The sequence below is a fragment of the Tiliqua scincoides genome, chromosome 10 (assembly GCF_035046505.1).
Source record: "Tiliqua scincoides isolate rTilSci1 chromosome 10, rTilSci1.hap2, whole genome shotgun sequence".
Taxonomy (NCBI): Eukaryota; Metazoa; Chordata; class Lepidosauria; order Squamata; family Scincidae; genus Tiliqua; species Tiliqua scincoides.
Window position 1 is genome coordinate 20,312,543 of NC_089830.1, and position 12,519 is coordinate 20,325,061.

General features: G+C 51.6%; 1 protein-coding gene and 1 pseudogene across 1 annotated transcript in view; both read right to left on the bottom strand.

Annotated features, from left to right (window-relative positions):
- The window catches only part of LOC136661529 (IgGFc-binding protein-like), a 28,634-nt gene extending 20,947 nt beyond the window's left edge, over positions 1 to 7,687 (bottom strand). The window contains exons 1-13 of the mRNA XM_066638815.1: positions 7,336 to 7,687; positions 6,701 to 6,865; positions 6,278 to 6,381; positions 5,339 to 5,442; positions 4,450 to 4,648; positions 4,123 to 4,264; positions 3,090 to 3,361; positions 2,602 to 2,881; positions 2,311 to 2,505; positions 1,545 to 1,816; positions 1,214 to 1,441; positions 676 to 931; positions 365 to 463 (exon numbers count right to left, since the gene is read on the bottom strand). Coding sequence (XP_066494912.1) covers positions 365 to 463; positions 676 to 931; positions 1,214 to 1,441; positions 1,545 to 1,816; positions 2,311 to 2,505; positions 2,602 to 2,881; positions 3,090 to 3,361; positions 4,123 to 4,264; positions 4,450 to 4,648; positions 5,339 to 5,442; positions 6,278 to 6,381; positions 6,701 to 6,865; positions 7,336 to 7,687 — 2,668 coding nt within the window. The remainder of the gene's footprint in view (positions 1 to 364; positions 464 to 675; positions 932 to 1,213; positions 1,442 to 1,544; positions 1,817 to 2,310; positions 2,506 to 2,601; positions 2,882 to 3,089; positions 3,362 to 4,122; positions 4,265 to 4,449; positions 4,649 to 5,338; positions 5,443 to 6,277; positions 6,382 to 6,700; positions 6,866 to 7,335) is intronic.
- A 77-nt stretch (positions 7,688 to 7,764) lies between these two features.
- Positions 7,765 to 12,519, bottom strand: part of LOC136661530 (IgGFc-binding protein-like) — a 30,869-nt pseudogene continuing 26,114 nt past the window's right edge.

Genomic DNA, 12,519 nt, shown 5'->3' on the forward strand with positions numbered 1-12,519 from the left:
TTGCTGAAATCCCTCCATGATTACCTTCCACGTGGGTCCCTGTGACATCGAATGCATGCTTCTGTGCCTGCTTTTGCTAAGACGCTATGTTTTCCTAGAACCTTTACTTCTATCTATCCTCTTCATCCTAGAAGAATCTGGTCCTTCTCTGCTTCTTGGTACCCTACAGCTGAGTGCCTCACTTAGAGAGCAGACCCTTCCTCTGCTTTGAAAACTCTGCTTTGTTTATTGGGACACAAAGTATTGTGCCAAATATGTGGGGAGGACTTGAAAGCTTCTTAAAAATAATAATAATAATAATAATAATAATGCCATGGTTCTGTTCTTTACCCCCCTGACGTTTGCTTGGCACAGGAGTACTTACTGCAGAAGGAGTCAGACCTCCAAGCATAGAGAGTCGCCCCGGCTGCCTGGCAGGCCAGCACATAGCTGGCCAAGGCTTTGCAGATCACAGCTGGTTGACCTTGAGAGGAGCAGTAATCAGACACGCAGTCTTGGAAGTATCCTCAGGATCCACTTTCTTGTGACACTCTCTGAAAGGGCCCTTTTGGCAAGGAGGAGCCCACATTCCCCCACTGAGAGTCCGTTGTTGAGCCTCAATGGTTCCTAGGCCCGGGCAGGTTCCCGGGCCGAGTTCTGTGCAGCCTGGTATGTTCTGCAGTTTCCAGCTCTGACCAAAGGCTGATGGATTTGGAGCCACGTTGCCATCTCTCATGATCAAGTCGTCTCCTTTGTTGCCGTTGAAGTTCCCGCAGAGACCACAAAGGGCCCCGGCGTAAGTGCTGGGCACACTCACGGTGATCCGGCTTTGCCAGTCAAAGGTGACGGTCAGGAAGAAGTCCGTCTGCACCACGGCCTCTTGCCCCTCTCTGTAAATGGAGACTTTGTTGTTGCCCATCCTGTACGGCAGATTGATCAGGAAGCCGTTGACCTGGGAGGTATGCAAAAGGGAAAATCAAAGTTTACGGCTTTCGTGACATCGTTACCGGCAGACCATTCTTCGTTTTCTGTCCTCATCCTCTACAGGCATGTTCTGTACAGGTGCTTTAAATGAAACACTGGAACGTGCTACAGATTTTAGACCTGCTTACTGTACAGAGGGCACCTCACTAGTAATCAATATCGCACAGAAGGAGAATGAATAAAAGAACCAAAGGAACCGCAGAATAGAAAAAGCCCATCCAAGAACAACAAAAAGATCTGCGGAACTCACCATGACTTTCGCAGGCTGTTCTCGACTGATCACGATGGAATTGCCATAAATATTGATGTCCACCACCTTGGTGAAGGACACGGTCTTGCTGCCTCGACGGTCGTTTTGAACAAGAACCAGGAAGTTCTCCAGACCATCTCTCCTCGCGCAGAGCCCAGTGAGCTGATACAGGCAGGTGCCCCTGGAAGTCAAACCTCTGACCGTCGAAGCTGAGATAGTGACGTTGCCCTGAAATCGAGCAGGTGCCGCTGCTGGTAGGGTAGCAGTTCTGGATGCCCTTCTCCACTCTGCATTGCTCGCCGCTCTTGCAACCTGTGGTTTTGCAAGTCACCTGTTTGCTTCTGGGGTCACAGATGCAGCGTCTTGAGCAGGTGCCGTCTCCCCAGAACTGCTCTCCGGGGGAGAAGAGCTTCCCCTCAAAGATGCATCCACAGGAAGCCTTGGGGATGCATTTCCCAGCATCCAGCACAAAACTGTCATTGCACTGGCAGCTCCCCACGCACGGCAGCGAGTCGCAGTTGCTGGGTCTGGCTAGGTCGTTGCAGGTGGCAGGGCACGGAGCTGCACAGGCCTTGTACTGGCTGTTCTCGGGGCAGGGAAGGGCTGCCAAAGAGAGAACACAGTCAATCGTGCAAGGCAGAAGGGCCTGCCGAAACTTAGCTCCACTCTGTTGTACCAGGGATGTCTGGGGAACAGAATGGGACACTTGGAGGAGGGAGCACTGGGTTCTGCTTCGTGTTACCCATCCCACAACATGAGGTGGATGTGATGGGGAGACTTCCAGAGGGCATCCTGTGCTGGTCTACTGAGTTCAAAGGGCTTTACTTGCCTAAATGCAGGTGTATTAGACTGCAGCCTTCACCAGATCTTTGCGTCCCTGAGAACTAGAAACTTCTAGAACAATGAACTATTCCTTTCTCTAGAATCCTGCCCCGTTCTAGGTTTCCTGCATACAGAACTGCAGAAGTTGGGGTGCTCCTGGCTCTGTCTTATTCCATTTGGGATACATACCTCTGAACAAATCTCTGTGTGGGACGTCTAACCTGCTTGCCTTAACTCTGAAGCTGCCTCGCTCTTCAGTACCCTGCCATACTTACTGCAGCCAGAGGCCGTCCTCCAGTCCGAGACTGTGACTCCTCGCCTCCGACAGGCATCCGCATAGCTCTTCAGCGCTTGGCACAGTGACTGCCTGAGGCCGTCGGTCAAGCAGAGGTCATTGACGCAGTTGTCCAGAAAGATGCTGGGGTCCAGCACAGAATGGCAGAGGCTGAAACGGGCCATTTCCCCCTTTCCTGATTAGACCACAGAATGCCTCAGCTTTATACTTGTGGGCTCCTTCTGATGGCAGCTTTTTGGTGGGGGGCTGCATGCTGGACAGAACCGGTCACCATCCTGCACCTTCCAACTTTGCCCAAACTCCGCAGGACTGGGGGCCAAGCTGCCGTCGGGGGTGCGGAAGTCGTTGGCTGGATCTCCGTTGTAGTCACCACAAAGGCCACACAAGCTCCCTGAAAAGATGCTGGGGACCGTCACCACCAGATAGCTGCTCCAATCGTAGGCAACTTTCAGCGCAAAGTCCGTCCCAATCCAAGCAAACCTCCACTCTGGTAGACCTGAAGTTTCCCCCTCACGCAGGGAGATGGGCAGCTGAGACCGCTGGTAGTTGACCTGCAAGAGAAGTCAGACTCAATCCACGACTCGTGGGGAGTCAGCTAGCCCTGAGACCCTGAACAAGAGGCAAAGGTAGAGAGGGCTGGGTGGGGGTGGTCCTCCCTAGGTACCAGCCTTGCCGCTCAGACTCACCCTCACAAATCCCCATTTCGTTTCTGGCCACAGAAATGACGGTGTTGTAGACTCTGACTGTCACCAGACCAACATAAGCAACGTGCTTGTTTCCACCCCTGATTTCGTTCTTGGCCTCCACGGTGAATGAAGGAAGAGTTGACCCCGAACCGCAAGTCTTGGCGATGGTGTAGGTGCAGGTGCCCATGAAGTCAAAGCTTCTCCCATCAAAGGTGTGATAATGAGGGTATCCCTGGGCCCAGCAGGTAGACTCCGACTGTGGCACACACACCGGCCGACCCTTTTGGATCTTACAGACTTCCTGCTTCCTGCACTGGACTGAGCCACAGGAGACCAGTGGGATTCCTGCAATGGAACATAGCCAATGTCATGGAGAGAGCAGCAATATGAAGAGACAGTTCCAGAGGATATCCAGAATCGGAAATAAGGCCTTGGAATATAGCCTAACTCAGCAATCTCTCTCTGAAGCCAGGCCTAACTTTGCATAGTCACTGAGGATACGTGCAGTAGTTGGAAAGTGAAGGAGGAAGGCACGGAGACAAAGTATTGCACACAAACCCAGACCAGCAATCCTATAGGGATCTGCACTTATCCATATCCAGGGCTGAATGGCAGATCAGCAGTCAGGCTTCCAAATCTATAATCAGCCCTTCCCTGAATAACCTTCGGCACTGGGAAAAGGATCACCTGTTCCTGAGCTGCTCATGTTTGCCTGGGGATAGTTGGGGACTGCCACGTTTGGAACTGGGCTCCTTTTTCCTAGTTATTGAAGAAGGACATGAGAAATTCTTTCCCACAGGAGCTTGCTGCATAAGGGCCAGAAATAACTGAGGAAAGGAGAAAGCGGATCCAACGTGTAAGTAGTTGTTAGGAGAGAAAAGAGAGGGGAGGAGAAGAATGTCCTTAGGAGGAGCCACCAGAGGAGGAAGGGCGGGTCTGTGTCCGTTAGATGCAGTGATATAGAAGGGGACGTAAAGCTCCTGGGCACACAAACGGACTTAAGGCCTTAGCGGTGCACATTTGGGCCATCGAGATCCTGCATGTTCATCTGACCAGGAATGTCGCTAGATGACAGCCTGTGTGTGCACATGTATCTTAGTAGTTACCCTTCTTGATGCAACGCATGACTCCATCCTTGGTGACGCATTCCTCATCAGCGGTGCATCTCTGGGCCTCGCATTTAACCCCCCGGCCTGGGATGCAGGTGCAACTTTCCCGGCAGTTGTTCAGAAGAACCTTCTCATGGGGCTGGTGGGAGATCAGAAAGCAATAGAAATATGGCAAAACATCAGATCATGTGTCCTCAGCAATGAGATTCCTTCTCACAAAGCGAAAATGCTCAATGAATAAAAGAATAATGTCATCCATCTAAGGATCAGTGTTAGTGACCAAAAAATGGAGGGTGGGAGAATAAAGTTCAAAAGGTCAGCTACCTTGAAGTAATGGCCATTCCACAGGCAGCCACAGTTTTCCGCAGTCACACAGGCACGGCCATCAAAGAAGAAGCCATCGTCACACTGGCAGCCCTCGGCACAAGTACTTGGACAGTTTCCTGGATCGGTGATCTTGGCACAGGAGATGGAGCAGAGGTCGGCACAGAACTCGTAGTGACTGTTGGCTGGCACGTCAGTGCTAAATTGGAAAGACGTAGAGATTAGAGGGAAAGATCCCCGATTCTGCTGAAGACGGAAGGGGAGAGGAGAAGAGGGCACCTGGGTAGGAGTTGGCAACTGGAGAAGATATGCATGAATTATTCCCATAAGTAAAAGGGAGTCTGCTCAGATGCTGCTCCCCATTTCACTACTCAGTTTACATCTATCCCAGTGCTCAGCCTCCAATACTTACGGCAAAACGACGGGGTCCTCCAGGAGTCGAAAGAGACCGCTGCATCTTGACAGGCAGACACATAGCTCTGGATGCTCTGGCACAAGACTTCTCTGTCCCCATCGACCAAGCAGGAGTCATAGATGCAGTTGCTGAGATACACTTTGGGGTCCACCGCGGCGTGACAGGCACTCAAGGGGCCGTCGTCCGCACTGAGGATCCCACAGTACTTGCGCTGGTTTCAAAACCTCCTTCTGCCTCTCGTCGCAGACCGGGCACTTGTTCCCAGGGCACCCGTCTAAGCAGGATCCGTCTGCTCCCGGGACCAAAACTTTCCAGGCAGCACCAAACGTGTTGACATCGGTGACCGCCCTTCCATCTGGGAGCAGAAATTCATCCCCCTTCTGGTCATTGTAGTTCCCACAGCAGGCCACTCAGCCCATCCTGGTAATTGCTTGGGACGGTGACCGTCACGCGAGAAGCAAAGTCATAGCTCACAATGAGGCCAAAGTCAGCTTGGACAGGACTCTGGTGCCATGTGGATGGGCTCTGAGCCGCCCTCCAGAAAGGGTCACGGGGAGGAGCTGCAATGTATCATCCACCTGCAAGGAACAGAGCATTCCCTTGTAACATGGGGTTCTCTAGTGAAGAAGAAGTGCTGGTTGTTTTCCACTTTAACCCTTCAGTTGTTAAGGGGTAATGGTTGATCCCACTATCATCATATTGACCACATATTCCGGGAACCCTTTTCCAATTATTCCAACTTTAATTATTCACAAGAAGAGCCCTGCTGGATCAGGCCAATGGCCCATTCAATCCTGTTAAATCAGGCCAGGGGGCCCATCACTGTGAATTTCCTGTATGGCCCACAAGGTGATCCAGCGAGCAATCAAGACCGGAAGAGACCCATATGCTGTGGTCACCCCTTGCGCCTTGGCGTTCAGAGAGAGGCCACTTGTAAAACCAAGAGGTCACATACATTCCTAGATCCTTGTAGCCTGGATGGACAGATCCACTAATCTGTCTAATCCCCATTGAAAGACATCTAGGCCAGGTGCCTTGACCAGACCCTGTGGGAAGGAGATCCATTAAGTACTTGCAAGTAAAGAAATATTTTAAACATATTATTTTCCTATAAATTTTGATGCCAGCGAGGAATCAAATAGAATGGGAGGAGAAGCCTGAAATACAGATCTCTACTGTCGGGATTAATCCTATGCATTAAACCTAAAAATCCAGCACTCTAGCAGCACAATTCTATGTAAGTCTACTCAGAAGAAAAACAAATATTCCCCCTTGCCAGGTTTGTGGGCTTGTAATGGCTCTAGTCTCAGTGCTTGTGAAGGACTGACCTGAGCTCAGTGTACGCTACTGGGAAACACCTTCGTGGAAAAAGAACAGCTAATGATAGTTGCCTTCTTATGGTTCTAGACTCACCTTCACTTGCCCTGGCTTGTTCTTCAGGAAGGTGAGAGTGACGCCATGGACGCTGACGGACACCATCTTGGAAACCGACATCTTCCCGTCCTCCCTGGCCCGTTCTCCACATTAACGGTGAAGGGGGTCAGGTTCTGGCTGCTTGCTTGGTCTTAGCCAAGGTGTATGTGCAGGTGCCGTGGAAATCAAAGGGCACCTGATCAAATGAGAGGTAGTGAACGCCACCAGCCACAGAACAGGTGGCCGCTCCCAACAGGGTAGCACTTCTGGATGCCGTTTTCCACACCACAGTCCTCATTGGGACCGCAGCTGAAGGCTTCACAATTCACAGTCCCCCCCTCTTGGCACCTGCAACGCTCCTGGCAAGTGGGATAGAAAGTCTCTCCTGCTAAGTAGTATCTCTCTTGATAGTAGCAGCCGCACCGGAGATGGGGACGCACTGATCGCCGCTCCGCACAAAGTCCTGATCGCACACGCAGCTTTCCTGGCACCTCCCCGTGCAAGGGATTGGAACATAGATGCTTCCACAGGTCTGGGCACAGTCTGAAGCGCAGAGCTCGTAGTGACTGTTTGGGGCACAAGGAAGACCTGCAAGATGGAAACAAAGGTGAACGTCAAATAACCAGTATAACGAGCTTAGGAAAGTTAAAACTTTGACTTGGACAGTATGAAGCCAACTTTCATGCTGAAATCCCTCCATGATTACCTTCCACGTGGGTCCCTGTGACATCGAATGCATGCTTCTGTGCCTGCTTTTGCTAAGACGCTATGTTTTCCTAGAACCTTTACTTCTATCTATCCTCTTCATCCTAGAAGAATCTGGTCCTTCTCTGCTTCTTGGTACCCTACAGCTGAGTGCCTCACTTAGAGAGCAGACCCTTCCTCTGCTTTGAAAACTCTGCTTTGTTTATTGGGACACAAAGTATTGTGCCAAATATGTGGGGAGGACTTGAAAGCTTCTTAAAAATAATAATAATAATAATAATAATAATAATAATAATAATGCCATGGTTCTGTTCTTTACCCCCCTGACGTTTGCTTGGCACAGGAGTACTTACTGCAGAAGGAGTCAGACCTCCAAGCATAGAGAGTCGCCCCGGCTGCCTGGCAGGCCAGCACATAGCTGGCCAAGGCTTTGCAGATCACAGCTGGTTGACCTTGAGAGGAGCAGTAATCAGACACGCAGTCTTGGAAGTATCCCTCAGGATCCACTTTCTTGTGACACTCTCTGAAAGGGCCCTTTTTGGCAAGGAGGAGCCCACATTCCCCACTGAGAGTCCGTTGTTGAGCCTCAATGGTTCCTAGGCCCGGGCAGGTTCCCGGGCCGAGTTCTGTGCAGCCTGGTATGTTCTGCAGTTTCCAGCTCTGACCAAAGGCTGATGGATTTGGAGCCACGTTGCCATCTCTCATGATCAAGTCGTCTCCTTTGTTGCCGTTGAAGTTCCCGCAGAGACCACAAAGGGCCCCGGCGTAAGTGCTGGGCACACTCACGGTGATCGGCTTTGCCAGTCAAAGGTGACGGTCAGGAAGAAGTCCGTCTGCACCACGGCCTCTTGCCCTCTCCTGTAAATGGAGACTTTGTTGTTGCCCATCCTGTACGGCAGATTGATCAGGAAGCCGTTGACCTGGGAGGTATGCAAAAGGGAAAATCAAAGTTTACGGCTTTCGTGACATCGTTACCGGCAGACCATTCTTCGTTTTCTGTCCTCTCCTCTACAGGCATGTTCTGTACAGGTGCTTTAAATGAAACACTGGAACGTGCTACAGATTTTAGACCTGCTTACTGTACAGAGGGCACCTCACTAGTAATCAATATCGCACAGAAGGAGAATGAATAAAAGAACCAAAGGAACCGCAGAATAGAAAAAGCCCATCCAAGAACAACAAAAAGATCTGCGGAACTCACCATGACTTTCGCAGGCTGTTCTCGACTGATCACGATGGAATTGCCATAAATATTGATGTCCACCACCTTGGTGAAGGACACGGTCTTGCTGCCTCGACGGTCGTTTTGAACAAGAACCAGGAAGTTCTCCAGACCATCTCTCCTCGCGCAGAGCCCAGTGAGCTGATACAGGCAGGTGCCCTGGAAGTCAAACCTCTGACCGTCGAAGCTGAGATAGTGACGTTGCCCTGAAATCGAGCAGGTGCCGCTGCTGGTAGGGTAGCAGTTCTGGATGCCCTTCTCCACTCTGCATTGCTCGCCGCTCTTGCAACCTGTGGTTTTGCAAGTCACCTGTTTGCTTCTGGGGTCACAGATGCAGCGTCTTGAGCAGGTGCCGTCTCCCCAGAACTGCTCTCCGGGGGAGAAGAGCTTCCCCTCAAAGATGCATCCACAGGAAGCCTTGGGGATGCATTTCCCAGCATCCAGCACAAAACCGTCATTGCACTGGCAGCTCCCCACGCACGGCAGCGAGTCGCAGTTGCTGGGTCTGGCTAGGTCGTTGCAGGTGGCAGGGCACGGAGCTGCACAGGCCTTGTACTGGCTGTTCTCGGGGCAGGGAAGGGCTGCCAAAGAGAGAACACAGTCAATCGTGCAAGGCAGAAGGGCCTGCCGAAACTTAGCTCCACTCTGTTGTACCAGGGATGTCTGGGGAACAGAATGGGACACTTGGAGGAGGGAGCACTGGGTTCTGCTTCGTGTTACCCATCCCACAACATGAGGTGGATGTGATGGGGAGACTTCCAGAGGGCATCCTGTGCTGGTCTACTGAGTTCAAAGGGCTTTACTTGCCTAAATGCAGGTGTATTAGACTGCAGCCTTCACCAGATCTTTGCGTCCCTGAGAACTAGAAACTTCTAGAACAATGAACTATTCCTTTCTCTAGAATCCTGCCCCGTTCTAGGTTTCCTGCATACAGAACTGCAGAAGTTGGGGTGCTCCTGGCTCTGTCTTATTCCATTTGGGATACATACCTCTGAACAAATCTCTGTGTGGGACGTCTAACCTGCTTGCCTTAACTCTGAAGCTGCCTCGCTCTTCAGTACCCTGCCATACTTACTGCAGCCAGAGGCCGTCCTCCAGTCCGAGACTGTGACTCCTCGCCTCCGACAGGCATCCGCATAGCTCTTCAGCGCTTGGCACAGTGACTGCCTGAGGCCGTCGGTCAAGCAGAGGTCATTGACGCAGTTGTCCAGAAAGATGCTGGGTCCAGCACAGAATGGCAGAGGCTGAACGGGCCATTTCCCCCTTTCCTGATTAGACCACAGAATGCCTCAGCTTTATACTTGTGGGCTCCTTCTGATGGGCAGCTTTTTGGTGGGGGGGCTGCATGCTGACAGAACCGGTCACCATCCTGCACCTTCCAACTTTGCCCAAACTCCGCAGGACTGGGGCCAAGCTGCCGTCGGGGGTGCGGAAGTCGTTGGCTGGATCTCCGTTGTAGTCACCACAAAGGCCACACAAGCTCCCTGAAAAGATGCTGGGGACCGTCACCACCAGATAGCTGCTCCAATCGTAGGCAACTTTCAGCGCAAAGTCCGTCCCAATCCAAGCCAAACCTCCACTCTGGTAGACCTGAAGTTTCCCCTCACGCAGGGAGATGGGCAGCTGAGACCGCTGGTAGTTGACCTGCAAGAGAAGTCAGACTCAATCCACGACTCGTGGGGAGTCAGCTAGCCCTGAGACCCTGAACAAGAGGCAAAGGTAGAGAGGGCTGGGTGGGGGTGGTCCTCCCTAGGTACCAGCCTTTGCCGCTCAGACTCACCCTCACAAATCCCATTTCGTTTCTGGCCACAGAAATGACGGTGTTGTAGACTCTGACTGTCACCAGACCAACATAAGCAACGTGCTTGTTTCCACCCCCTGATTTCGTTCTTGGCCTCCACGGTGAATGAAGGAAGAGTTGACCCCGAACCGCAAGTCTTGGCGATGGTGTAGGTGCAGGTGCCCATGAAGTCAAAGCTTCTCCCATCAAAGGTGTGATAATGAGGGTATCCCTGGGCCCAGCAGGTAGACTCCGACTGTGGCACACACACCGGCCGACCCTTTTGGATCTTACAGACTTCCTGCTTCCTGCACTGGACTGAGCCACAGGAGACCTGTGGATTCCTGCAATGGAACATAGCCAATGTCATGGAGAGAGCAGCAATATGAAGAGACAGTTCCAGAGGATATCCAGAATCGGAAATAAGGCCTTGGAATATAGCCTAACTCAGCAATCTCTCTCTGAAGCCAGGCCTAACTTTGCATAGTCACTGAGGATACGTGCAGTAGTTGGAAAGTGAAGGAGGAAGGCACGGAGACAAAGTATTGCACACAAACCCAGACCAGCAATCCTATAGGGATCTGCACTTATCCATATCCAGGGCTGAATGGCAGATCAGCAGTCAGGCTTCCAAATCTATAATCAGCCCTTCCCTGAATAACCTTCGGCACTGGGAAAAGGATCACCCGTTCCTGAGCTGCTCATGTTTGCCTGGGGATAGTTGGGGACTGCCACGTTTGGAACTGGGCTCCTTTTTCCTAGTTATTGAAGAAGGACATGAGAAATTCTTTCCCACAGGAGCTTGCTGCATAAGGGCCAGAAATAACTGAGGAAAGGAGAAAGCGGATCCAACGTGTAAGTAGTTGTTAGGAGAGAAAAGAGAGGGGAGGAGAAGAATGTCCTTAGGAGGAGCCACCAGAGGAGGAAGGGCGGGTCTGTGTCCGTTAGATGCAGTGATATAGAAGGGGACGTAAAGCTCCTGGGCACACAAACGGACTTAAGGCCTTAGCGGTGCACATTTGGGCCATCGAGATCCTGCATGTTCATCTGACCAGGAATGTCGCTAGATGAACAGCCTGTGTGTGCACATGTATCTTAGTAGTTACCCTTCTTGATGCAACGCATGACTCCATCCTTGGTGACGCATTCCTCATCAGCGGTGCATCTCTGGGCCTCGCATTTAACCCCCCAGCCTGGGATGCAGGTGCAACTTTCCCGGCAGTTGTTCAGAAGAACCTTCTCATGGGGCTGGTGGGAGATCAGAAAGCAATAGAAATATGGCAAACATCAGATCATGTGTCCTCAGCAATGAGATTCCTTCTCACAAAGCGAAAATGCTCAATGAATAAAAGAATAATGTCATCCATCTAAGGATCAGTGTTAGTGACCAAAAAATGGAGGGTGGGAGAATAAAGTTCAAAGGTCAGCTACCTTGAAGTAATGGCCATTCCACAGGCAGCCACAGTTTTCCGCAGTCACACAGGCACGGCCATCAAAGAAGAAGCCATCGTCACACTGGCAGCCCTCGGCACAAGTACTTGGACAGTTTCCTGGATCGGTGATCTTGGCACAGGAGATGGAGCAGAGGTCGGCACAGAACTCGTAGTGACTGTTGGCTGGGCACGTCAGTGCTAAATTGGAAAGACGTAGAGATTAGAGGGAAAGATCCCCGATTCTGCTGAAGACGGAAGGGGAGAGGAGAAGAGGGCACCTGGGTAGGAGTTGGCAACTGGAGAAGATATGCATGAATTATTCCCATAAGTAAAAGGGAGTCTGCTCAGATGCTGCTCCCCATTTCACTACTCAGTTTACATCTATCCCAGTGCTCAGCCTCCAATACTTACGGCAAAACGACGGGGTCCTCCAGGAGTCGAAAGAGACCGCTGCATCTTGACAGGCAGACACATAGCTCTGGATGCTCTGGCACAAGACTTCTCTGTCCCCATCGACCAAGCAGGAGTCATAGATGCAGTTGCTGAGATACACTTTGGGGTCCACCGCGGCGTGACAGGCACTCAAGGGGCCGTCGTCCGCACTGAGGATCCCACAGTACTTGCGCTGTTTCAAAACCTCCTTCTGCCTCTCGTCGCAGACCGGGCACTTGTTCCCAGGGCACCCGTCTAAGCAGGATCCGTCTGCTCCCGGGACCAAAACTTTCCAGGCAGCACCAAACGTGTTGACATCGGTGACCGCCCTTCCATCTGGGAGCAGAAATTCATCCCCCTTCTGGTCATTGTAGTTCCCACACAGGCCACTCAGCCCATCCTGGTAATTGCTTGGGACGGTGACCGTCACGCGAGAAGCAAAGTCATAGCTCACAATGAGGCCAAAGTCAGCTTGGACCAGGACTCTGGTGCCATGTGGATGGGCTCTGAGCCGCCCTCCAGAAAGGGTCACGGGGAGGAGCTGCAATGTATCATCCACCTGCAAGGAACAGAGCATTCCCTTGTAACATGGGGTTCTCTAGTGAAGAAGAAGTGCCTGGTTGTTTTCCACTTTAACCCTTCAGTTGTTAAGGGGTAATGGTTGATCCCA